The 27,895-nt window shown below is 41.4% G+C and overlaps 1 protein-coding gene across 6 annotated transcripts in view; it reads left to right on the top strand.

Annotated features, from left to right (window-relative positions):
- The window catches only part of STOX2 (storkhead box 2), a 262,892-nt gene that overhangs the window by 222,114 nt on the left and 12,883 nt on the right, over window positions 1–27,895 (top strand). For 2 of the 6 annotated variants that reach the window (XM_090036116.1, XM_090036117.1), the window contains exon 2: window positions 16,345–16,497. In XM_090036116.1, coding sequence (XP_089892242.1) covers window positions 16,345–16,497 — 153 coding nt within the window. Of the gene's footprint in view, window positions 1–11,602; window positions 11,675–11,983; window positions 12,116–12,148; window positions 12,852–16,344; window positions 16,498–27,895 lie in introns of those variants that run through there. The other 4 variants (XM_090036120.1, XM_090036119.1, XM_090036121.1 and 1 more) reach the window with 4 other exon arrangements.

Raw genomic sequence — 27,895 nt, 5'->3', positions numbered from 1 at the left:
TCCACTACCTATTCCCTTCCAGGTCGATACCGACCCATCCACTACCGCTGTCTGGGTACGACCCTCTAGCCAATTTGCCATCCACTGGACTGTGTAATCATCCAAGTCACAGCCTCTTAGCTTATTCACCAGTATGGGGTGGGATACTGTATTGAAGGCCTTCCTGAAGTCTAAGTAAATGATATCAACCCCTACTCCTGTATTGAGGTGTTTTGGAACCTGGTCATAAAAACAAACTAGATTAGTCAGGCATGTTCTACCTGCTATGAACCCGTGCTGGTTTCCCCTCAGCATAATTTTCCCTGCTGAGTTCTCACATATATGAGCCTTAATAATTTTTTCGAAGACTTTGCCAAGGATGGAGGTGAGACTGACTGGCCTATAGTTGCCTGGATCCTCCTTCCTCCCATTCTTGAAAATAGGGACCATATTGGCCCTTTTCCAGTCCTCTGGGACCTGGCCCGTCTGCCATGAGTGCTCAAATATTCTTGCTAGTGGCTGTGCAATGATATCTGCTAGTGCCTTCAGTACCCTCAGATGGAGCTCATCCAGGCCTGCCAACTTAAATGCATCCAGTCCTTCCAAGTGACTCTGCACCATCTCAGGGTCAACGCTTGGTAGTTGGGCACCCAGCTGTTGTCTCTCTACAGTCCCATTGTGAGACTTGTCTTGCCCCTCTTTTAGGAAGACTAAGGCAAAGAACTCATTGAGGAGTTCAGCCTTGTCCTCCCTGTCTGTCACCAATTGCTTTTGCCCATTCAGTAGTGGTCCTCTTCCACCCTGGGCCTTCCTTTTACTCCCTATATATCTGAAAAACAATTTTTTGTTAGCCTTAACTTGGGATGCCATCTGCAGCTTCATGGTAGCTGTGGCCTTTCTAACTGCCTCCCTACAACCGCGAGCTGAGGAAGCATATTCCTCTTTAGTAATCTCTCCCTGTTTCCACTGCTTATATGCCTCCCTTTTTGCCCTTAGGCTGCCCTGGGTTTCTCTGATCAGCCAAGGAAGCCTCTTGGCCCCTTTTCCCCCGCATCAGGATCGTCTCCCTCTGTGCCCGAAGGATCGTTTCCTTGAGGCACAGCCACCCTTCCTGGGCTCCCATCTCGCCAGATCTCTTACTCTGCAGTGCGTCATTGACTAAACGCCTGAGCTCGCCAAAGTCAGCCTTCCTGAAGTCTAGCGCTTCCACCCTACTAGTTACCTTTCCCACTCTACGCCTTATGATGAATTCTGTTATTTGGTGGTCACTGTCTCCCAGGTGACCACTGATCTATAGGTCCCCTACCATGTCATCCCCCGTTGCCAATACCAGGTCTAGTAAGGCATTCCCCTTAGTGGGACCATGTACCTCCTGCATCAGGTGGAGGTCCTGTACACAGGATAAGAACCTGCATGAACAGTGGGAATTTGCTGTCTTCGTCTCCCAGCAGATGTCAGGGTAGTTTAGGTCCCCCATGACTACTGCCTCCCTAGTCTTTATGGTCTCCGAGAGCTGCCTCAGGAGTTCCAAATCTAGTTCTTCCCCTTGGTGTGGGTGTCTGTAGCAGACCCCTACCACCAAATCCCTTTCTTCTTGACCTCCATGTATCCTAACCCATAATCCTTCTACTTTCTCCTCCTCTGATTCCATTTTGATAAGGGTTGATGTATAACGCTCCTTGACATAGAGCGCAACCTCTCTCCCTCTCTTCCCCACTCTATCCTTTCTGTATAGCTTATAGCCCTCAATGTTTACCGCCCAGTCATGGGTAGAGTCTCACCAGGTTTCTGTTAACCCCACTAAGTCGTAAGTGTTCTCTGCGAGCAGGAGTGCTAGTTCATCCTGCTTGCTCCCCATGCTTCTAGCATTAGTGTATAGGCACTTGAGCCCTATGACTGGCGCCTTCGTTGCCCCCCAGCTCTGATGCCCAATGAGCCCCTTATTGCTTACCTGCTTATTGCTCACCTGTGGTCTACTGGTGGACATCCCATGGAATTCAGGTTCCTGATGATCTTCTTCTGCCTCCCTGTCCCCCGTCTGAGCTAGTTTAAAGCCAGAAGTAGGAGATCAGCCAACCTGTTGGAGAAGACTTTTACCTTTCGCTGAGGGCTGAAGTCCATCGCGCCCCAGGAAGTCCCTTTATTTATGTTATTTGTCACTTTTATACCACTTAATGCTATGTTACTCATTTTTTTTAAGGAACTCTTTTGGCCCAAATAAGCTGTTCCACACTGCCATTTGATTGTATAACATTTTTTCCTTGCATCTTGCTGCCTTTATTTCACTGGTATATTGTGGGTTCTAAATACATTCTCTTGAAGCAACTTCCAGGTTAATCCTGGCTGCTGAACAGGTAAGGCCACTTGCACCTCACTGTAAAGACTAGGTGTAGTCCTGCTGCTCTTCATATAAAGATTAGTACTCTCAGCAGTTCTGGCCTCCCAAGAAGGATATTCAGGGGCAAGAGAAACAAACTGGATTCTTCAGCAAGCTTGTGTGTTAGTGTTTTGCAGAGCTTCTGGCAAGATGTGAGGTGTAGTGCCTCCTGGAGCTCTCTGGGGTTGCTGATCCGGCAGTGGTTCTACAATCCCAAAGGCAGGAGGCATGCCTTAAAGGTACAATTAAGTCAAGATGGTTAATGATCTGTTGTGATACTTTCTTGTGAGCAGAATAGGAAAACCTTGTATAGAATCATAGAAGTAGGGTCGGAAGGGACCTTGCAGATCTTCAAGTCTGACCCCCCGCCTGGGCAGGAGAAAAACTAGGCTCGAATGACTCCAGCCAGGTGGACATCAAGCCTCTTCTTAAAGACCCCCAGGGTAGGAGCCAGCACCACTTCCCTTGGAAGTTGGTTCCAGATCCTAGCCGCCCTAACTGAAGTAGTTCTTATGGATGTCTAATCTAAACCTACTCTCCAACAACTTGTGGCTGTTATTCCTTGTTATGCCAGGGGGCACTAGGGGAAACAAGGTCTCTCCCAAACCCTTCTGGTCCCCCCTAGTGAGTTTATAGATGGTCACCAGGTCCCCCCTCAGCCTTCTCTTGTGAAGGCTGAACAGGTTCAGGTCCCGCAGTCTCTCATTGTAGGGTCTGTCCTGTAGTCCCTGGATTATGCGAGTGGCCCTCCTCTGGACCCTCCCAATGTTGTCCACATCCCTCCTGAAGTGGGACGCACAGAACTGGACGCAGTACTCCAGCTGTGGCCTGACCAGTGTCACATAGAGGGGGAGGATCACCTCCTTGGCCCTGCTAGAGATGCACCTGTGGATGTACGTCAAGGTCCGGTTAGCCCTGCCAACCGTGACCTCACATTGTTGGCCCATTCATCTTGGAGTCAATAATGACTCCAAGATCCCTTTCTGCCTCCGTGCTCTCAAGAAGGGAGTTTCTCATCTTATAAGTGTGTTGCTGGTTACTGCTGCCCAAGTGCAGCACCCTGCACTTGTCAGTATTGAAACACATCAATACGGAAAGACAATGTTGCAAGATAGGGCACCAGCTCCCCTTTGTTGCTTTCTTAGTATAAAAATGTTCTAACTGTTCCATGTATCTTCTCAGCATTCTGACTTCCCTTCATTCTCACTGATATAGGGGCCATTAATACAGCACCCCATGAGTTTTTTGCTACTATGAGTTGGACTTGGTGTAATGGGCCCATGTACACAGAAGTTTTCTCACAGCCTAAGGAATCGTTTGTGTGGTATTACTCGCACACTGGTGAAACTAATGTATTTTCTTTGTCCAACTCAAAAGCAGACCTTACTGTTCATTATTGATCTTTTTCATGAGAAGTGCCATGTTGGCAGTCTTCTCATTGCAAGCACCCTAATATACCTATTTTTCATTTTGCTTACAGTTTTCATATTCATATGTATTTTTATTTTGTGCTATTTTTATGTATTTGCATTTGCTGCACAATCATTATTGGATCACTTTTATTTGTTCCTGTCTCTCTTTCTTTCCTCATTCACATCTATTAATGGATGTCTTTTATACTTGAATCCTTAGCAGATTTTCTCGAAGCTTAATGTTCCTTCACATTTTCTGGTGTTCTCTCAGATAGGAATCCAGTTATTGGCAAACAACCTATTTTTATTACCAAGTCTGTGGCTCAGTTTTATGTTGTATCATATTCAGTGTCTAATGAATTTAAACATCTTCTTGGTATTGCGTTGATATTTTCAGTTGTTTTAACCTGTAAAAATTCTTTGAAAGAGGGAAAAAGTAGCGGTCAGGAAAATGTTAGAAGTTAGATGTAAATTTACTTTCCAAAATCCTGTTGGTTAGATTATGAGTAAACCTGGGCAGGAAGGTAACAGCACCAGAAATGTTCTTCCCCCATGCTCATTTCCTGCCCATGGGCTAGCTGCAGTGGCATTCGGGGAGCACAGGGATTCTTCAGCTAGTGCTTTGCAGAGAAAGTGTTGCTCTATGAAAGACTGTTGAGAGAAAAGGGCCTGTCAAACATGGTTAAAATGTTGAAAGCGAAAAATAGAAATAAGGCCAGCTGTCAGTATTGAAAAGGGTTAATAGTGGCATAATATTGTGTACATTTTTTGTTTAATAAGTATGTTAAACTTCTGAGAGATGGAGTGAATAGTGAAGAAGCAACACTCAACTGCCAACTTGCTGTTTAGGTTAATAGATAAGGCAAGAGTGTTGTGATGAGCTCCAGGAGTATTTAACAAAGCTGAGTAACTGGACAATGCAGTGGCAGATAAAACTCTGTGTAGGCCAGTACAGTATAGTGAATATTGTGGAGAATTTAGATTCCTATATGAACTGTTTAGTTTCTGAAGTAGTTGTAACCTGTTTGGTAAATATGAAAATGAAAGCATGGTAATGGTTGAAGTATGGCCATAGGCAGACATACATTTGAAGTGCTCCAAATTCCACTCCAGCGTGGGGTGATTCAGATTCAGAGTACTTCAGTGCCCCCAACTGCTGCTCCCTCCTGCCCCTGTCTACCCACAAGCTCTTCAGAATGACTGTGACACCAAGCAGTGGCAGCACTCTGGGTGCCATAGGAGAATGTGTTAGTGCGCTGTCTTTGGGAACCTCTGGAAACCGACTGAGAGGCGTGCAGGGAATCTTGACCTCTACTCCCCTGGCTGGAGAGCAGGAATCCCTGCAGTCCTGTCAGCCTCTCAGATACCTGGAGGCAGGAGTCTGCAGCCTGCAGAGGTATTGCTTTTCAGCTAGGGGACTGGAGAGGATGGTTCCTTGCCTGCCTTTCGGTCTGTTTCTAGAGATTCCTGAGGACAGTTGAGCACACAGGATATTGTTCATTGGCTGTCCATTCTCCCATCCCCACAGAGTAATACAGAAGATGCCAGGCTATGAAACTGATAGTCCCATCCAGATGTTAAATTGCATGTTCAGATGTCATGCTCCAATACAAAGAGATTTTTAGATTCGTAGAATTTAGCTTGAAAGGGTGAAGAGTACGTGGGGGTTATATAGCTTTTATAATTTTGAGCAGAACAGTACCCAAAACCTTTCATTTATGATGTTTTAGAAAGTTATCTAGGAAAGTAGTTTTGGTAATGTTTATAAATATTGATTTGTTTATGTGTAATTAAACTACTTAGGATAAAATGTAGAAGGCTACCAGTCTTCGAGGATCTGCAAAGAAGAAGACCCCATCATAATAGCATTTCCTTCTGTGATGCAGTACTGCACAATTGGCAGAGTATTTTTGATTTTCTGCATCTTCCTTTCAGATGACTTGGCTACCATCAGAGAGAGCCTCCCACACTGTGAACCATTGACCTTTCTAGTACAGCATGCCCTGTGTTCACACACCATCCAATGAGTCAAACCACTGGATACATTAGAGAAGGAATTTTAGTGTGTGGCAAAATGACACACTTAAAAGTACAGCAAAGATGCTGAGTATGCTACATTAGGTGCTCCTTCATATAAGTTATCAGGCTGCCAAATATATTAGTGCTACAGTACCCTTCTCTATTCTTTCTTATATCAACTGTAGCCATAATAAAAACTATTCCTTCCCTCCAGGGAAAAATATGACCCAATAAACTCTTGACTGCTGAGTCTTTGGAGTACCTAACCTTTTCTCTTTTAAAACCATTTTGGCACTATTTTAATTGATTCCATGCCTGGCCTTTTCATCAGTTCTCTCCCAGCCAGAAAAGACTGAGCTGTTAAAGGCTGTTGTGGTGCCATGGGACTTGTGTTCAGAAGATTAGTTTTTCACTGTGCTGCAGACTCTTGTTTTAAACTGAAGTTAGCCACTATTTCTCTATGTGTTTGAAAAGTTGTAGCCATTGCAATACCCATTTTGTGGATGAAAATTCTTCCACACTTGCCACAGTAAACAGGAAAACGGAAAGTCCTGTTAGGACATGTGGTCCATATTTCTATTAACTCAGGATTATTCCCTTCCTTTAGGAAAGGCCCATTTGCAGTACTTGTCTGTTAGCTGAAACCTCCCCAGCTGCACTGAAGCTGTGTTCTGGCTAATGAAACAGGAAATAGCCGAGCTACTGCACAGTGCATCAGTAAGTTAGACCATGCATTTTGGTTCAATGACTTTGTTTTATTTTGGTTTAAAAATATACATAAGAGGTGTTTTTGATTGTGCTGGATTAAAACTTCTGCTCCAGAAGATCCTGACAAAATCTAATCTGGTGGTGTTAATAACATAATACCTAATGATAAGAAATTCTGCTACAAACTGAAGTTTCATCAGTTAGTTGGAGAAAATAGAAGAGGAGAAAGACCTGGGTGTTTTAGCTGATTGCAAAATTTGGTGTGTGAAAAAGGCAGGGTATTTCTAGTACAAGTAGAGAAATAGTGTCATTGTACATGGCATTGGGGAGACATCCCCTGGAACATTGTGTACAAATCTCTTCACTTCTTTTTAAAAAAAACGAATCCGCACTAAAACAGGCATACAGAGTAGGGGAAGTTCCCTGTGGTCCATTGGTAGAATGCAACACTGGAGACCTGGGTTTGGTTCCCAGACACTTATACAACTACTGTCATTAAGGCACCAAACATCTGGACTTGATCTGGCCTTTGGATTCTGTCTCAGTGGCCTAGAGGGGGGATGGAAGGTTTGCACAGCCTCTACTCCTCCATACTCCTGCCTAGGCATATGTATTGAAGGTCTGAATGACCTCTCACATACACATCATGATCCAGAAGGATCGATAGTTGCCATTTCTATGCAGAGTAGGGTTACTGGGATGATCAAGTGAATGGGGAAACTATTTTAGCAGATGAGACTAAAAGAGTTTGGCTTTTTAAGGCCAAGGACTGGAAGAGCATATAATTGTTCTCTAAAAATACCTTAGGCTAAACCTTAGGGAGATATAAAAGACATATCTGAAACAAAAATAAATGGTAATAAACTAGTCATGAATAAATTTTGGCTGGAAACTAGAAGTAGGTGTCTAATAATCAGTGGGGTGCAGTTGTAGAATGGCCTCTTGGCATGAGTTGTAAGGACTAAAATGCTAATTTTTAAAATGGATCTTGATCTGTTTAGACAAGATTTAGATGATGCGGTAGCCTGACATAGCAGGAGACTGGACTCAGTGGTCCAAGAGGTCCCTTCCAGTCCTATCTTTCTAGTAGCTGTCACTGTATGTTGGATATCAACATTAGAAAAGGATTGCTGCTAGCAGGAAGAGAGCTGAGCACCAGGTGAGGGAACTCAGAGGCCAGGAGCAAAGTGGCAGTAAGGTAGTTTGTGTGAAAGACTGCATTCATGCTGGGATCATGATACAGAAGTGATGAGAATTATGAGGATGAGGTGACCAGTGTCTGAAGTGGGACTGGGAATGCCTGGGATGGACTAAGAAAGAAGTTGCCAGCAGAACTGTCTCCAGCCACTTGTTCTGACTGTGGTGCTTGCTTATTTAAGCATGCAAAATGTAGGAATTCAGCAAAATCGATGGAAATCTGTTTTGAATTGTCCTGTCCCTAAAGGTAACTCCAGCACTTCTTATTGAGGTATTTAATTTATCTTGTTTGCATATTTCTTTCTTCTTTGGGGCTAGAAGGATGAAGATAAAGCTATAGACTCTAGGCCCTGGTCTGGAGGGCTCTAGAACATATTGTGTAGGTCAAGGTAAATTTCTAGCCAGAAGCTGTTCTGCTTAGATTCTGTTTTGGGAAGGGATGGATAACACAAGAGGCAGGGTAGATATGAACCTTATAGACAAAATTAAAGGTGTATAGTATAAGCTTTCATGAGCCTAGATCAGGCTCACAAAAGTTTATACAGTCTCTGATTTTAGTTAGTTTATAAGGTGCAAATCTACCTTAAAAACTCTGGTTTCTTATTTGGGATTGAGATTGGTCACATAGGAGCTAACCACAAAATATCTGCATTATAAAATTAGCAATTTACAGCTTTGTCAGTAGGAAACTTATTGAAATCTTATGCCTTGTCATATGCAGGGGAGGACAAATGGTAACTGAGCAACTTGATGTAGGCTTGACATGTTTTGGGTGAACTTCCTTTTTTGGAGCTCTTACTACACAAACATGACTGGTGATGGCAGTTGTACCTTGTCCTTCAACTTCAGTCCTTCACTTACATTCTTTAGTGCTTCTACAGTGTTTGAGGTGTTTAAAAGGTATAGATGCACATACATTTGGAGTGGTTTCAGAAGGGGAGTACTTGAAAGGAAGGGGCATTAGCTGTTACCATCTAACTGTTAGTGTGGACAACCTGGGAGAGATACAAATATATGGATACTGTTCCAACTTTAACTCTGCTTCATCCAGGTTTCAAGTTAGAATGGTATTGCTACTTTGCATTGTTCCTGGCTTGTCTGCATAACAATTGGGAGGTAACAGCTTGCTGCCCTTTTGAAACTGCTCCAAGGAGGTACATTTTACAATTCTAATATATGGATTACTTTGAATATTTCCTCAAAAGTACTATGTTTAAATAATTTCCTCACTACTATTTATTTCTTTGGCACTGTAAAAACAGTTGTTTTACACACAAATATAGTTAACTGCCTTATTCAAGAAATGTCACCATCTCATCTATAGGTGCATGTAATTGAGTTGGGCTTAAGCACTGAGGCAGATTCAAGCAGTGCAGGTGTTTGTAGAAGGGTGTCCAGTTCCTGGCTTTTGGTTTCTGGGTACAGAATTACTGTATTTATCTATAGAAAGTGTAAAGCAATGGTGCATGCAGAACAAACTGGTTTGCTGTATTGGAGTGCTGATCTCTGGTATAAAACAAAAGAAATCTGGAGGATAAAGCATTAATGATTTTTGTTAGTTTCCTCTGCTGTAATTCTCACCTAAGCTCTCAGGAACCTTTTTTCCTCTTCCAAAAATGTAGAGTGCCTTCCCTAGAAGATAAGCTTGGGATGTAATGGACAAATGGCAAAGGCTTGTACAAGAGGATTCTGGGGGTGGGGAAGGACCCACATAATCCTGTCTGCCATGTTGGATTCATTTGAAACTTTGGAAGCTTTGAGTCGGATCCAGCAGTTGTTGGTTAGGCAAAACCCCCTTACAGGAGAGGGAAGTTTTCCTGGGGCTGGATTTTTGGGTGTTCTATTCATAGATTTATTTTTAACTGATTTTAGTGTAAGTATAATCAAAGCGCATCTTTTTGAGCTGAGGCATTAGCTACGTTTTAATTAAAATAGAGTGCTGAGCAACCAACTGCACTAATTGGGACTGACCCCATGAGTGGTTTTGAAAATGTGGTTGATGGGTAACTGTACAATTCAGCTATTTCATCTGCGCCTTTCTGCACTGATATGAGAAGTAGTGATGCATTGCTCCAGAAGTATGCAGGTATAACAGTTAAAGTATAACAGCTGATTCGCCCTCTTCCAGGGGGCAGTTCTCCTTCCCCCTTAAAGTGTTTGAAAGTTACCTCTTGTTCGTGGCCAGAGATTGCCTTTTTAAAGTACTTTGTTAAAATACAGGGGAATTAAGAAAGGTTTTTGTTTTTTTGTTTTTAAGATATCACAAATAGCAAGAGATTTTCTGATCAAAAAGAGCAGTGACTCTCTATAGGACTTTAACAGTAGGGCAGGAAATTGCAGTGCAGAAACAATGCATGGTGCTGTGTGCTGATTGGAGTACAGTGGTTCAGCATTTTGCTAAACTTGGCTCTGTGAAAATATCATGTTACTAAGTGATCTTACTCCATGTTACAACGAAGGGCCTTGTCTACACTAGTAGAACAGTGTGCTTACCTTTGTTCTATAGCTGGCTACCTTGAAATAGTCCTTAATTTATTGGAACACCTGTAAACTCTTCTTGTAGATTCAGTTTAACCCTTTAAAGTCAGGGTAGTCCTTTGGCTTCCCCCAACATTGTGATTCAGAGGAACTGACTGTCTTTTAAGAAGATTATAATAGCTAGAGCACAGGTGAGACCTAAGAATATAATCCAAGAGTAATGATTTAGGGTCTTCTGGACCTGGTGAGTCTACCCACCACTCATAACAGGACCATGGGTGAACTGGGCAGCCACCCAGGGAATGGAAAATAGTAATTTTATTATTATCATCATCATTATCTGGGGCCCAATACTAAAAGTTTGTATGGCGCTGCCAGGAGTCTAGGTACGGTGCTGACTCTTAAACGTTGGTTCTATGCAGAATAAACTCATTTCAAAATGCTTTCCCCTGCTTCCTGTGCATTGATTTCTTTGACAGGTCACAATTAGGGAAGAGAATTCTTGCAAATAAAATTAATATAAAATGTTTGTTCCCTGGAAGCAACTATCTAAATTTGTTTTTTACACTGAATTGCCCACATTGCCCCTCATATATATCCCACTCTTGCCCCTTCTCTGTTTCTCTTGCACTAATTTAGCATGTACTCACTAAGCTCACACAGACCTTACAGTGAGAGTGAGATCTTGACACAGTGACCTCATTCTGAACGTTACCTTCTTTGTCAGAAGCAACAGAAGCAGCAGCAGCAGCAGCTCTGCTGGCTCTCGGCACTTGGAGCAGTCTGACATTTCCTGCCAGCTCATTGGCATGATTTCAGGGCTCACTATTTTTTTTTTTTTTTTGTGAGCCAAATGGTGAATGGGATAAGACACGAGCTTACAAGGACTTATTTGCCTGTTCGAATTTTTGATAAGCAGCTGTTAGCAGCATAACTTTGATCCGGGGTGCACTAGAGACGTCTAGTATTATACACAGGTCTGTAGTTTTCTTTTGGAGTGAAAAATATGGTGGGGGTTGGGGAGGGTGGAATCTGTCTTTAACCATTAAAGTAAACACTGCTAAATACAAAAGGGAAATAGAAAATAAAGGGGGGGGGGTTAAATCAGGAGAACATGCTGCATGTAATTTTTTTTTACCTTTTCTAGGGGTGAAAGCTTTAACTCCTTTTTGCTAATGCATGCAAATAGCTCATTTGCCCACTTAATGAGGAAACTGGTTTGTTCATCTTGTACAGTGCGGCTGGGCACCATTCCAAAAGCAGAAACACTCAGTTGAAAAGACAAAGAAGCATGCACAGACATACGGAGAAACCTGGAACGTTGCATTGTAGATTTTCTGAGAGCGATGACTCATTTCAGTTCACAAAGGATTCTGGGCAGGGTAGTGAGAAGTCAGGTTGGCTGATCCATTCCTATGACTTCACTTTGCAGAGAACCAGGCAGAAGAGGAGTGACACTGCAGAATCCTGAGGCATTGCAGTGGAGAGTTGCTTTACTAAGACTGTGAGTGTCTTCAAAACAGGGGGTGGTAGTTCAATGTAATTCCAATTGTTCCATGAAAATAGGGCAAAGGAATAGATGTATGTTTTCAAAACACTTAAGCAGGATTTATATTCACAAAGACATTTAGGTTCCCCCTCTTCCCTTTAATTCTTAACTGTGTTTATTTCTTTTGTAACAAAAGATTTGGGTAGTAAAGAATTCCTTAAAGATTACATGTATAGGTGTTGCATTATCATCTGTGATTTGGGATAGGAGACTGGCGTTCTGCATATTACTTCATAAAAGCACGCTTTATTTTTCTTCTTTCAGGTCCTGTGTCATTGATATCTGCTGCAGCCAGCCAGCTTCCATTGTGATGTAATACCTCAACATTCACAGTTTTCTGACATCACAGCTATTTATGGACTATACTGGGGCATGGAAGCAGACCATAGGGTTTAAGTAAGTTTCCTTTTTTAATATATTGTGTGCTGAATGTATAAAATTTAAATTCAACATATGAAACTTTGAAAAACCTTACTTGCAGTCTCTTTTCTGAAAAGCACACAATATATTAAAAATGGACTTAGCTGATCTTCCCTGGGACAATTATGTGCATTAGCTGGTTCTCTTAAAAGCTTTGTGATCTTAGCAGTACATTTTGAGACAGCACAGTAAAGCAGGGATCAGTTAGCCACAGGATATGAACAAAAATAAATACATTTCATTATTTAGATTGTAGTAAGTTGAATATGTTTATAACAGCCTGGCATTTACAGGTATTTCAGCACATATTGACAGGTTATTGATATTTAGTGCACTGTATCTGCAGGTCATTTTTAACTAGGTCCAAAAGAGAGAGGGGTCAGCCTATGTACTTGGAGCAGAGTTAATCACTAACAATGTTCAAGAGCTATGCTAAACAATATTAAAGTATGAGGCAAATATTTTTCAGACTGCAGGTTAGCATTAAGACTTCTTTGTAGTTCTTGGAACAAAAATAATAGCAAAGGGCATATTAAATGGCTGTATCCCTGCAGTACAAGTGAAGTTAGAAAACAGTAGTACATTCTGGCACAATATGGTGTGTGTTGGGCATGTAAAACTGTCCAGCTGGTAAGAAAATGTGTCATGCAAGATTCTTTACTTTTCAAGTATATATGGGCTATAACATCAATGGCTGTGAAAGTGATTAGAGGTATGGAGATATTTTGTCTTATTTTATAACAAACAAATTTCTTACCAACTGTTAAGTTAAAAATATGGTATAGCCTTCTTGTAAATGAGAATAAATCACCATTTTTTTCCTTAAAGTATGGTTTTTAATCAGTATCAGTCCTGTCTTCATATATGCAAGAGTTCAGACTGCAGAGCATGCTGTATCCAATTCTGGCAGTAAATGAAGTTAGTTATGTGATTATAGAAAAATGATGATAAATCAATTTAAGAGGAAAACCTCAATCATGACCAAAAAGTATACTTAATTGGGGCTTGGCAAAGCTGCTTTTTTCTTTTTTTTAAAAAATATATTTTACTCTTAGCCTGAAAAATGTGTTCCTGCATATATTAACACATCATTACGTAGCTAATGTTTACGAATCTGGCATTTTTAATGCAGTGGCAGACTGCATATTCTCCCAGTTCGCTCTGTTGTTTAATCTGAGTGAGGTGTTGTGGCCTCAAATAGCATTTGCATATGGACTTGTATGTCTTTGTTTTGAATTGGCATTCTCAAATGGTTGTTTTTTTTGTGAGTGGGGCTATTCTGGAAATGATGTGATTCAGTTCACCCTGAGATATGGGGGCGGCAGTGCAGATGCTGTTAGATATCTAACTTCTTTTCCATATGCACCTCTCATGAGTAATTTTGAAAGCATGCTCCTTGAAAAGGGGATTTTACATTAGTGTAAATGCGAGAAGGGAATATTTATATGACAAGCCTTTTTTATCAGTAATTTTGTGTCCCCTGCTATCTTTTTTTCTTAGAGGTGCTTTCTTCATTATCGCTAACAGCTTCTTTTGTTTGATCCCATAGTAAGTTATAATCATATACTACAGATATCAGTCTGTTGGCATGGTAATTTAATTTACCATATTTTCTTGTCTATAGCACACCCCAGAATGTGATGCACACCCTGTTTTTGAAAGACAGCATAAAGAAAAAAGTTCTTGCCCTGTAGTACTGCAAGTAATGGAGTAGCAGTGGACAGGGAGCCAAGCCTGCTTCTGGTGCCAGCCTCACATGCCGGATGGGGCTTGTGGACCAAGCCCGTGTGTCAGCACAATCTGACATGCCTTGTGTTGGGCTGCACACTGGGTCTAGCTGCAGAATGGCCCTGCATGACAGCTTGATCAAGAGCCCAGATCCGGGCCTGTGTGCCAGTCTGATCCCACCTGCCATGCCTGTGGCTGTGGTCTAACATTGTGTGCCAGCCTGATCTGGTGTTACACGACCAAAGTTGTGTCAGTCTGACCCATGTACTGGTTTGGGGCCACATGCTGACTCTGCATATAGCCCCATCCACAGGAGTAGGTCTGAGACCATCCATTGGATCCTGCTCTATGTGCTGTATTTGAGGCCGAGCACTAGGTCCAGCCACAGATGGATCCCATGTGCCAGCCTTGTCTAGTGCTGAGTCCGGAGTTGTGTACTGTGTCTGGCTGCAGAGTGATCCAGTGCTTGGGGCCATTTCATTCAGTCAGGAGTCTTCCCACAGATCTGGAAATTTGGTGGTAGGGAAAGGGTGACTCTCCCCCGCTGCCAAATTTCTGGATTCATGCAGAGCTTTATTTCACACACATATGCACCCCAATTTTCCGCAGCTGGTTTTGCAGGGGAAGGAGCATGTTTTATACAAGATAATACAGTGTATATATAATACAACAATCATTGTAGTATTTAGGTGTCATGAAATAATTGAAATGCCATCATTAGAAAATGTCTTATTAATTAAATTAAACGTTTCATATTTGCTATTATCTGTACAAAACGATTGTATCACAGATAGTTAAAGGGATTTGAGTGGCAGGAAAAAGGAGAGGAATTGGTTATACTTGGGCTTCTTTTACTGCACTGTAGGAATATAATTAGAGGGTCTTAGCCCCACGTGTAAGGAAATAAGTGTATAAATTCTAATGAAGTGTGGCTGTGCTCTGAAAAGGGACTCTGTAAAAACATTGTATTCTTTCCATATTTTCTCTCTCAATGGCTGTATTGATTTGGCTCCATTTAGAAGTCAAAGATGATTTTTCTCACTGCCACCCCAGTGCCCACTGACTTGGACGAGGGGGTAAAAAGCACCCTGTTCAAATTTGCTGATGACACTAAGATGTGGGGGGACGTGGGCACACTGGAAGGATGCAACAGGCTTCATTCGGACGTAGACAGGTTACGAGGGTGTGCGAATGAGAATAGGATGGGATTCAACACAGACAAGTGCAAAGTGCTGCACCTCGGGAGGAACAACTGGCACCATACCTCCAGGTTGGGGAGCTCCCCTCTTGTCAGCACTGAGGTGGAAAAGGATCTTGGAGTCATCATTGACTCCAAGATGAACATGGGCCGGCAGTGTGGAGAGGCAGTCAGGAAGGCCGACCGCACCTTGTCATGCATCCACAGATGCATCTCGAGCAGGTCCAAAGAGGTGATCCTCCCTCTCTATGAGGCACTGGTCAGGCCACAGCTGGAGTACTGCGTCCAGTTCTGGGCGCTACACTTCAAAAGGGATGTCGACAGCATGGAGAGGGTCCAGAGGAGGGCCACTCGTATGATCAGGGGACAACAGGGCAGGCCCTATGAGGAGAGGCTACGGGACCTGAACCTGTTCAGCCTCCAAAAGAGAAGGCTGAGGGGGGATCTTGTGGCCTGTTATAAACTAGTTAGGGGGGATCAGCAGGTACTGGGGGAGTCCCTATTCCCCCGAGCACTGCCAGGAATGACCAGGAATAATGGTCACAAGCTGGCTGCGGGTAGGTTTAGGCTAGATATCAGGAGGCGCTACTTCACGGTCAGGGCAGCTAGGATCTGGAACCAACTTCCAAGAGAAGTGGTACAGGCTTCTACCCTGGGGGTGTTTAAGAGGAGGTTAGATGCACATCTTGCTGGGATCGTTTGACCCCGGTATTCTTTCCTGCCATGGCAGGGGGTCGGACTAGATGATCTGCTCAGGTCCCTTCCGACCCTAGAAACTATGAAACTATCTTCAGGTTTTTTCATGTGGGGGAGTGTGTGTGCACGTACTAATTCTGATACTTTTCCAGTATGAAACCAACTATAAGGGAAACTCCTTCCCTTTCTGTATCAAAATATCATTTTTGCAGTTAGTTGAACACCACTTGCATCATTTGATAGGTATGATGGTATAATTTGTATATGAACAGATTGTGCATTAAGGAATTTTATATAATTACTGTTTTACATGTGCAAGCAAGTGTTTCTGCAGTTATAGTTATGCATGCCATTTTGAGAGTCCATGTATTGGATCCTTCCAGAAATGCATGGTGTCAGTATTCTATGAAAATGTATCCTCCCTTCCATTTTGCTAATATTTGTAATAAGTTGTTAAACACCTTCTTTGGAAGGTTTGGCACAAGTAGTACAAATTACATAGCGTACACTTCTCATGGATATATTTCTCCATTCTTGTTCAGTTTGTGACACATTTCATGGATTGTCATCTTTCTTTCTACAGGTGATGTATCACCTATCAGTATGTCTCCCATCAGTCAATCCCAGTTTATTCCACTTGGAGAAATCCTTTGCTTGGCCATCTCAGCAATGAACTCTGCACGAAAACAAGTCACACAAGAAGCACTAATGGAACATCTAACAACTTGCTTCCCAGGTAACTACTGTATCACTCAGTTGTATGAACCTACATTTATAAAAAGCATGTCAAAAAATTTCTCCTAAAAGGGTGGTTTTAGTCTGCTTTGCTTCACTGTTGTAAATGGGATCTTCAGTCCATCTTGATCTTCTAAGCTAGCGATGTCCAGCTTTTGGAATGGCCAGGGGCTGTACACACATGGGCTGCATGTCCCCCAGACTGCACACTTTATAGCTCCTTCTTCTACTCCTGTACAGATGCCCTGGGTGCCCCCAAACCATGAACATCTTGTCTCCTATGAGCTGTATTGCCCTGTCCCCAAGGGCAGGGTCAGGAAGTAGAAGCTGGAGGAGGGGTAGGGCAGCCTGGAGGCCCTGGCAGCAGCTGGAGCAGTGTGGGGAGTGACACCTGGGTGGAAGCCTGCAGGTGCCAAATTAACTCTTTGCAGGCTGTGAAGTGGACAGTCTTGTTTTAAGACCTTGAAGCCTGCATGTGCAAGCTTTAGTATGAGCCGTCCTTCCACAGGCAGTCATCTTCACTGACAGGGCTGCTCACATAGATAACTGTTACAGGGCCAATTCCTAATTGCTTGAAGAATTGTATTAAAGTTGTATAATATTTGCTAATCCATATAATATTATGTTGTATTTCTTTTTCTATATTTGATATCAAAATATGCTTGTCTGTGATACTTCTCATGAAATAACCTTAAAATCCTGTCACATCAAACTCTAAAGCACTTAAGAAAGCTTTCTTAGTTCCTTGAGTATGCTGGCATAGAGTGCATAGGGTACATCACAGATCAGTGTAAGCTTTTTCCATGTGATAGATTCCATCTTCAGCTGGCTTAGAAAGAATGTTGTTTTCTTTCACGTAGGCCACAAATAGCTGCCCCACTGCTCATGGCCAAAAAGCTCTTTGTCTCCTTTTAGAGATAACACTATTTCCTTTGACCACACACGGGCAGCAATAGCTTTGGCTGTCTTGCCCTAAACTGCTGTCCTAATATGTTTCAAATGCATTCTTCTGGCATCAAATTCATGAGGCTTTCACACTAGCTTTTGCTGATGGTCATTTATCAGAATGCTAAATTGAAATGGATCTGATTAAAAGATACTGCTTGTCAAAAAAGCAGAAGTCATGCTAAGAATAACATGTATGGATTCATCAATTGCTTACCAACGTCAGCAAGGATTGGTGAATGATGTAAAATGTATTCTGTGTAAACATCTGTAAACAGCTTGAGTTGCAATGAACAGGTCTGGTGGTCAGGAAAGCCACATTGTAATCCCAGCTCTGCCGTTCGCTTCCTGCACAACTTTGTCAGAATTGCTTAGCTCTTCTCTGCCTTTTGGTTTACACACTACTCGCCTCCCAGAAGAATTATAAAAGTGACTTAGAATTCTGTTTTTAAAGGGTGCATCTACCCAAGATGCTGGAAGTGCAGTAGACTAATTGTGCTATGCACTAACGCGTCACAGCAAAAGTTGTGCTAATACGCAGTAGAACCAGTCTACTGTACGTTAATGTCACGTAAAAATATGCACTAACGTTATTACGCAGTAGCGCTGATTATGGTGCATTTAGTACCTGCTATTACAGATACTAAATTTAATGTGCCACAATTACGATGCATTAATACATGTGTAGATGTGACCAAAGAGTGCTATACATCTGCTGTTGCCTGGTGAGACCTCTCCTTGCTAGAAAACTGTATGTGCTCTTAGATTGTGGAATACAAGTTACAGGAGGTTGTGGAACTCGATATGAGTAAGACTTCTTTGCAACTTTTGGTAGGTTTCTGGATCAGGAGCTGACTGAGTTAGCCATTCAGATAATTACATTGTTTGGATTTCATCCCTCCCATATATCCGGAGGAGGTGTTGTGTGTCTGTTTGTTTCTTAACTGGTGGAGGTTTTGTATGAGGTTTTTCCAGTCTTCTCTACGTACTGTAAAGTTAATGATCCATGAAGTAGCGGACAGGAGGTGAAAAGGTAGAAAGTTTACAATTTGTATAATTTAGTAAAAATCTTATTGCCTACTTGAAACTCTAGATTATTAGAGGCATCCCTTAAGTTTCTTATGAATATGGTTATAAGTTGAGCTTGTGTTTTGTGCTGTTCCTATTATAAGGAAATAGACATAAAAATAATTCAATAAGCTGGAATATTCTGTAGTCACAGTGCATAGTGCCTTGCCATCTCCATTTGTCCTCCAGCTGTGAATGTATGTATTGTTCACTTCCGAGGTTAAGAAAAAGAATGTCTTGTGTTTCCTACCTCACCTCCCAAAAATTAAAAGAATCCTTCTGCCCTTTGTTGTCCTAAGAGTATTCCTTGCAATTTTTTCCTCTGTCATGTTTCTACTCCTTTTTTGCCATCCTCCCCACCACTCCAAAGGACTTCCTTTCCCCCTCAGCCATAAAAAAAAAAAAAAAAAAAAAAATCTTGACTATCACCGCTTTGGATTATCACTGTCAAACAATTTCTGCAGATCTTGCCTGATAGGAACACTTGCATGTCTAGGTCACTTGTGCTTTAAGGAACAGATGCTTCACTGGGCTTCACGTTGTGAGTAAATTTCCTATGACTACAGATGTCATTCTCAAATTGACTAAGAATAATAAACCTCTTTCCTCAGTGCAGGCTCTTACACTGATAGAATAGCCCTTTAGTTTGCTGAGCCATTGTACAGGCATAAATCTGGGCCACAGCTATATCTGAAATGAGGTATGCTAATTATTTATAACATCACATAGCAACCACTCCACATCTTCAACTAGTGTTTCATGAGCCAATCAGAGTGTTACTTTTATCCCTTGTTAAGCCTTGGTGTCAGCTTGGGAGAAAATCATTTTAGAAGATTTAACACCATTTAACACATACTATGAAAAATACGTTTTAAATAAACTTACATATTGATATTGAAAAATGTTTGTAATAATGCATTTATGGTTTTTGTGATTTATTAGTCTTTTAAAGAGAGAATTCACCAATATACATATTGCAGTATTCCAACTTAAAATGGTTATGATATTCTGCAGTATATTTATTGACCAGATTTTAAATCATATACTAAATATAAATCTTTGAAATCCAGGATAACAAATAAGAATATAACCTCTATTCCTATCTTGACATTCACCCTCTAGTCAGTAGCTTTGAACCTTGCCTTAACATAACTTAGACATATAGTTTGTGCCATTTTAATAGCTTTTACAGATTGTTAACGTAGTTAACCTAATATGCTTAGTATATTGGAAATTTCTGTAATTAAAAACAGGCACATGTTTTCTATATTCATTTGTGAAGTGAAGAAATGGTATTCTAAAATGTTAAACTAAGATGAAGTCCACTTCAAAAAATGAAAGATTGTTGTATGGTGATTCTTGCATTTGATGTCAAATGTATACATCTTAATTAAAGGATGTAATACATTAAATTAGTTAAACTTAGGTCATTGTACTCTGAGAGCAACAAACAAGACATAATCTTCTGTCTGGAAGCTCAGTGGAGGGCACGGTAGACTCTCTTGAGATGCAGAAAATGTACGTCTGACTCAGTGTCCAGACAGTTTCTGCCGTTAAATTATTAAAGCACTACATAATCTTAAATAGCACCACTTGCTGTCATGCAGTATTTTAAATGATAAATGTTCTGAACTGTTGTTCAGTTCAGTTCAGTGTACTGGAAAAGTGAGGCAAGTGGGAAATGAGACTGGCCCACTTCAAGGATGGTTCCTGGAGGTGATGGGAGGATTTACATATGAATCCTAACCCTGGATGCATTAGCTGCATCTTTTAAGGGGAAGACGGAGCCATTGAGCAGCTGAGAGATCTGGTTTCTATTTTTAAATATGCCAGTGATTTGCTGTGATCTCTGGCAAGACCTAACGTCTTTCCCCAGTTCTGCAAAGCTCTTTGATATCTGTGACATGGCATTTACCTGTGTACCTATTCAAGGAAGGAGTGAATCATATTGTTGAAATCTTGGGGCAAACCTGTAGATACGTATTTTTTGTATCAACAACCTACAGTCACCTCTCAGCATTGTGAAAATTCCTGCACTCTGGTTGGCTGACAGCTGTTATTATTTAGTCAAACTAGAGAGACTTTCATAATCACTGTACTGTTATTTTCCAGTAATTATACGGTGAATATGTAAATCATTCTACTTGGACTACTGTACTCAGAATAACCAAGCGGTTTGATGCAACAAGAAGCCCCTTGGCCCCTCATTTGAAAAAGAGTGAATAAGGCTGTTTAGTGGTTAATGGGGATTTCATTTTTTAAAGAATGTTTTAGAAAGCCTTGACTCATTTTTCTCTTTCAGGCCCAGTCCTGTTCCCAGTGAAATCGATGGGAGTGTTGCCAAAGGTTTCCTTGGGAACAGGACCAGTCTTTCTCATCTCTGCTTCACAGGTTTTTGTCACTGCATTTATCTTTTTCACCCTGGAAGGTGCCCAGATACTGCTGCAATGAGCACAGTGTGATAACCTAAATAAATGGATCCCATTTCCACCTCCTAGCTTTTTCCATACTAGAGTTTCTTGTGTTAACTCCTATGAAACAAGCCTTTTTTTTTCTTTCTGGTTTTTATTTTTTTTATTTACTTGAGTCTCACTTTGACCTTCCACTGGTACATGTGAAAATCACTAATGCAGGCAGAGGGCTGTCCTTATCCAGACAACTTCTGTCATATATTTGTGCTGACATTGACTGGGAGTCTTCCAGTATGTTACAAACTCTGCTCATTTCAAGTTTGAAATGAAATACAATAATATATTGCAGCTGTTATGGAGGGATGAACATAGTTGATATGGAGAGAAGAAAATGAAGCAGCTAAAGGAAACAGATTGAGAGGACAAATAATTGAGAGAGAAGAGGAAATAATAGATATGGAAAGAAAGGGCCAGACATGTATTAATTTTAAAAGAAGCAAAGAGATTTACCTTTTAGTAGTTTTGCAGCTAGTTACTCTTCACATTTTTCTCTGATTTACATTTACTATCTGAATATTAAATTAAACTATTTGGAAGTAAGAACAGTAAGTTGATGTTTAGTACTTCCTGGTCTGAACAAACTCTTTCGCCTTACGCTATATATTCATTCAGCCTAGGATATGAGCAGGGCTACATCTCCTGCTATCATATAATCACTTAAGCTGTCCAATTTGCAGAAATATTTAAAATAGCAGTGATGGGAGCCAGCGTCATATCAGCGCTCTCTTCTGCCATGCACAAGCCAAATTCAATTCTGGATCTGTTTCTCATTTCATGGACTTATAAGTACTAATGTGCCTCAGAGGCAATCATAATGAAACCTTCAGCTAATTTTGGCATATGGTGTTGGACTCCAAGAAATCCCATCCACCGTTGCTGCAACTGTATGCAGACCCTAGGGGTTGTGTATTAGATGAATGTGATAGAGAGATATTCCCCACCTCCACTAGATGTGCATGGAAAATAATTTTAAGTAAGAGAGGGGAGAGAGAAGGTTGGAAAATTATTTACTGCTTATTATTTATTTTTAAGATGTTACATAGTGTATTCTGTAGCCATAGAAGTGAGTCAGCCAATCTCACTGCATTGCAATCCGTATTTAAAGATCCTTTGCACAACACTTTTAGTCATTATGGTCATACACCACTTATTGGGCCTATAATACAGATGGTTGTTTTTAAAATGCTTTTAGAGTACATATTGCATGACAGACCATAAAAGTGTCAAAGAATCCACTTCAGTCTCCTTTAATAACTCTTTCATAAAGCTCCTGACGTGAGGGATGGGGGAGTCTCTTCTTTTGTTTCTTCCTTTTTTTAAAATATTTAAGAAAGGCAAAATAAAGAACAAGGATAAAGGTACTCTAAGACAATAGAATTCAGGGTAAAGAGTTTCGAGGGGCTGCCCTTTAGTATCAGCTCTGGTAATAAGCTATACCTCTGGAAGCAGAAGGAGAACATGGCCTCTGCCTCACCCTGCTACTTCAGTAGGAACAGAATTGGACCATGCATAGAGAAACGAAGAGCGCAGAGAGAGTCTGGCTCTCTGCCACTGGCAACAAGGGCAAGCATAAGGAATTCAAACACATTCCTTCAGTTAGGGGCAGGATTCTTAGTTCTCCTTTCTGCCCACTCCTGTGTTGCTATAGCATGTGAACTTGTGTTCATATCAATCCTGGGACATTTCCATTATAACCCAATAATAAAAACTTTCAATCCATGTAACATCTGAAAGCAGGTACAGGAGAATTTACCATATATCCAACACCATGGTACCAAGGAATGGGTTTATTTAAGCCTGGGATGTCAAATACGTAGCCAACAGGCTGGATGTGGCTTACAGAGACATGCCATCTGGCCCTCAGGTCTTTTGGAGGGGTTGGGAATTTGGCAGCAAGAACAAATGCCACTGTTTGTGGTCAAGAGACCATGGGGGTTAATAAAACCATCATTCATCCCACTGCCAAATTCATGGGTGCAGAGCTCCACTGGGGACTCGTTTTGGTGGTGGCAGGGTGAGCAACAGTGGCATTAACCCCCACGGCTCCCTTAGCTGACTCGCGAGGCTTGGGCAGCTGAGGGGTGTTATCATTATCACCACTGCCACTCACCCTGCTCCTGGAAACAGGTAGGTTTTGATCCACAAAGAAGGCCTAGGTTTGGCTTCTGTAGGGGACACCCCTACTTGAAGGACTTTATTTAAGTTCTGTATTCCTTGTCTGTTATTGTCAAACCTTTAGCAAGGCTGAGGTTGGCATGGAAATAATATGTGTACAGCTACAGTGGCCAAAAATACAGAAACTTTGGCCTACGTTTGAATTTGTTTTAATAAAAGTTAGACCAGTGGTGGCTTACCATTTTCATTGTAATGTTCTCCATATCCAGAAGAGAGAGAGACCCTTTACTTTGTCCTCTTTTGGCAAGATGCACTTTAGAAGCTCCTATTAAGAGTGTGTATTATGCAAGAGAGCTTTTACTATGTGAAAAAGGGGTATAATCACTTCCCTAAGAAACTTTAAAGTTACATTTTGCTAAAATGTTGACTGAAAAGGCCATGGGAAATTCTGTGCAAAAGAGTTTATAGTGTGCATGAACCAATGTTTTTGTTGCTTTATTGTTTATTTAGCAGATTTATGCAAAAGAAGTGCATCTTTCTAAAAATAAGAGGGGGAGAGCAATAGAGATCTTCAGGGGCTGAATGACAGCTGGATGTTCCGTTCTGCTCAGTGTCCCTCATTTGAAAGGGATGACTCATCCCAGCTAATCCTTTGCTACAAGATAAACTAATGTATGCACAGCTAAACTAATGAGAAAAATAGATGCCTGTGTTTTCTTACTCATCTTACACTATTCTGAGCTCTACCTCCCAGTGGACAAGATCCACGTCTTTGGTCAATACAGCGGCTTCTGAGTGAAAGAGATAAAGATGCTGTCCAAACTGTAGCAGTAGGCAGAAAGCTGTCAAGTAGAATGGATTAGGAATTTCTAATGGATACATGCTTGTCTCATCTGGGGGAGCAGAAGGCTGTGCAGAGCAGGGGAGAGACGGGGCTTTTAGGAAGTCAAAGCTTTATGCCACTAAGCCATATTATAGACAGGCACTGAAAGGAAGCTAGGGCCCTGAATTTCTCTCCTGACTAATGCAAGCAGTTAACACTAACTAGGCCTGTAGGAATATTCTGTGGTAGAAGTAGAAACTTGTTTGCCTCTTTATCCTCCTGACCTTCCCTTTGTCTGGGATCGTTGAGGTTGTCGGTGGCAAACCTCCTGGGAATTGTGGAGTAAGACAAGCTGAACTGAATTCCAGATCAGGATGCAGGAGAGGTCTCCCAGTCCGGCTCCAGTTGTAAGCAGATTGCCTTTCTTTGGGTCCATGGCATAGGAATACCGGTGCCAAGGTCTTATCCAGTTCATCGCAAGGAAGGGAATATATTCTGATCTGGAATTCACTTCAGTTTCCCTTACTCCATGTTTCTTGGGTAGTTTGTCGCTGACAACCTTGGTGTTCTTCAGTAGGGTTGGCAGTAAAATTAAATGTACTAATTAAAATGTAATACATAAAGCTCATCGGGACTAGAGGTGGGAATTGTTTACCTGTATTTGGGATTATGGATCCCAAATAAGGAGCCCTACGGGCAAATCAGTACAAAATCCTATGTTAACAAAAAGCTTTCTAGGCAGTATTCTAGGCCAATAGGCACAACCTTTTTGAAAGCTGTGCCACAAGTTAGCCCCGCATCTTCCTTAAATGCCACTCCAATCCCTTTCCCCTGCTTGGTCTGCTGCTCTGTTTTTTATGCCCTTCCCTGTTTTCCCTGTCCAATCTGTTTTGCTTTCTGCTCCCTGCCTTATCTGCCGTTGTGCTGCCTGTCCCCTCACTAATCTGCTGTACCCCACACAGGCTGCCCATTCTACTTGTGGTACACATGCCACAGGTTGGCCACACCAGTCCTGGGCTTTGTCCCTTGTTATCTTATTCAGTAGTGTAGGGCTCCTTCTGTAAATCGACCTGAGGAGGAAGTTAAGCCAGTTTAACTTGCATGATCAGAAATTTTACTTGAAACTTTGCTCCCATCCTGCTATTCCCAGAGTTGACTGGCTTGCAGCAAGGAACTGCTCTTGAGTAAATTCTCTAATGCTTTAAGCAGAAACAGGCAACAGAAATTTTTGTGTCAATATGAAATATACAAGTTTCTCTTGCTTTATTCAGGTTCTGTATGGGTCATGGCTTAAGAGTGAATTCCCACTTTTTACACCAAAATTTCTTATATGTGAGGTAAATTCACTCATATGTGATCAGTGTGGTGGAAGCCACAGTCAGCTGCTTTGTGCATTGCATTGTGGGAGTGATGTGCACCAAAATATAGTCTGCTGTGTGAATCTGTGCTCCTCACTCGTTGTCTGCAACATGTTTCTCTAGTTGCCATCCCCATTATGATAATGCCCTGTGCTTGTGTGTGCTGTCTGCTGTTGGTGAGTACCAAAATTGTCTTGTAAAAGTGGCAGAAATGTGTCTGGAGGTCAGTACAGTTGATGTCTTGGAACATATTCCTATTTGTTACATTGCAAAGTGGCTTCCCTTTATGCAAATTTGAGTTATGTGCTGTTTTCCAGGAATGAATATACAGCATAAAGCGAGGGAAACCTGTAAGTGTTTTCTTCCTGCTGCCTTTTTAAATTATCTAATCTTCTATACTTATAGACCATACCAACAGTGGCTGTTAACTAAGGTCTACTGCATGTATTTTGTAATTGAAAAAGTATTGGTGAAGTACAGGGCCATTTCTTTTGGAATTTCCCTTAAAATTCAAGCTTTATAAATTTACAGATTAGATTAGTTGGTAAGAAATTTAACACACAAACCTCCAAAATATGGAGCAGTGTTTGAAGTCTTATTTCTGCCATGACAGCATGCTAGCATTTGACAGTAAATGGTTCACTGAGCTGCCCCTGTGCTTTTTATCCTGCTGTTTGCAAACACCAAGCAACAAAGTTGAACCAGCAAGCTCCAAGCTCTGAAACCTGGGTGTGGAATTGGCCTTATTCCTACAGTCTGCCAGCGAGGACATGCATTTAGCATGCAATTAGAGCTGGAAGAAAATTTTCAGCTAAAATATTTTTTGATAAAAAATTGTAGATTTGGCAACATTTAAATGTTTTGCAAAACTTGAATAATTTTTGGTGGTTTGTTTGTTTAAACTAACTCCAACATTCAAACAAAATAATAACATTTCATAAATGATTTTTAAGCAAAGCATTTTCATTTTTTATTCAAAACCATGTATTTAGAGGCTGTGTATTTAGATGTTTCCTTTAATTTTATTTTAAGAAATAATAAACTGCTAAGAGATCACATGTAAACAAAATGTGTGTGTCTGGATTGAACTAAATGTGTCACTTGAGCCAAAATAGGGTTTTTTTCCATCTTTTTTATTCACAAGAAATTTTGAATTTTCATTTTCACTTGGACTCAAACCAAGATTTGTTTATCCTCTGTTTTTTTTGTTTGCTTGTTTGTTGGTTTTAAACTTCCCAGCGAACATAACATCTGTTATTTCTCTAGGTCTAGTGGGAAACCAAATTGTTCCTCTGTACTGAATATCAACATGTACTTTTTGATATTGAATAAAGTATTGTGGACTTGATTCTGCATCGCAGAAATCCAAGGGTGTTTTAGCGACATCAGTAGATCTGGGATCAGGTTCAGCATGATTACTGTGGATATTATAAAAAAGGAGGCAGTAACTTATAATCAAAAAGGAGGCATGCATTCATCACATGCCATATAAAAAGCCAGGAAATGCTTCTGGGTAGTTTGGTTTTTTTTGTTTATTTATTTATTTATTTATTTTTTAAACTATATAAATAACATCCACCACAATTGATGCAGTTATTTGGCTAAAACAGTAAAATATAATTCAAATACTCTTTTTTTTTTCAGAGTGGCTAAAGGAGCCTGGTAGATTTGGAGTGTTTGATGGAAAGGTCATGCTTGTTGAGCTGCTTTAAATGAGGTTTTCTTGGATTGTTTTTATTGTGTTTTATTTGAAAAATGTTTTAGGCCTCTGGAAAAAGAGGTGAACACCTTTTTTTTTTTTTTTACATACTTTGCTGTAAATCATAAGCATTACACTCATAACTTGGGGTATAAATAGTTTTTTTAGGATAATAGCAAAAATCCATTGTTTTCCTTTGAAGAGTGGTCGTTCTTGGAGGAGACGATCCTCCAAGCCCAAAGGGTGGCAATCCCAACACAGGGGGCAAGAGTGCTCAAAAGCCCCCATGGCTCACCAAAAGCATCCAGGAGTGTCTCAAAGCTAAAAAGGAGATGTCCACCCAATGAAAGGGAAGGGCCATCACCAGGGAGGACTATACCTTGGTTGCTTAGGATTGTAGTGGGGCTGTTAGGAAGGCCAAGGCGGAGATGTAACTGGGACTAGCAACCCAGATCAAGGATAACAAGAAATCCTTTTTTAAATACATAGAAGGTAAAAAGGTAACGCGGGGCCTCTGTAGGACACGCTAGGAAATCTGGTGGTCTCCCCGGACGACAAAGATAACCTATTTAACAATTTCTTTGACTCCATTTTTCTGAGCAGGGACCAGGTCATCCCCCTCACCAGGATCCCCAGTGGTCCCAGGGGAGGCACAGCCAGGCCCAGGGTCAGAGAGGACCTAGTCAGGGAACTTGTGGTGGGACTGGACATGTTCAAATCAGGAGGTCCGGACGATCTCCACCCCAGAGTGCTGAGGGAATTAGCAGAGGCCATTGTGGGACCCCTGGCACAGCTTTCCAAGCACTTGTGGGGCTCTTGCCAGGTGCCAGAGGACTGGAAAAGGGCCAATGTGGTCCCCATTTTCAAAAAAGGGAGGAAGGAGTACCCAGGAAATTATCGGCCTGTTAGTTTTACCTCCG

Source organism: Crocodylus siamensis, chromosome 2 (assembly GCF_052110815.1).
Source record: "Crocodylus siamensis isolate JL-2025a chromosome 2, ASM5211081v1, whole genome shotgun sequence".
NCBI lineage: Eukaryota > Metazoa > Chordata > Crocodylia > Crocodylidae > Crocodylus > Crocodylus siamensis.
Note: the sequence above shows the minus strand (reverse complement) of the source record. Positions and strands in the feature narration are given on the sequence as shown.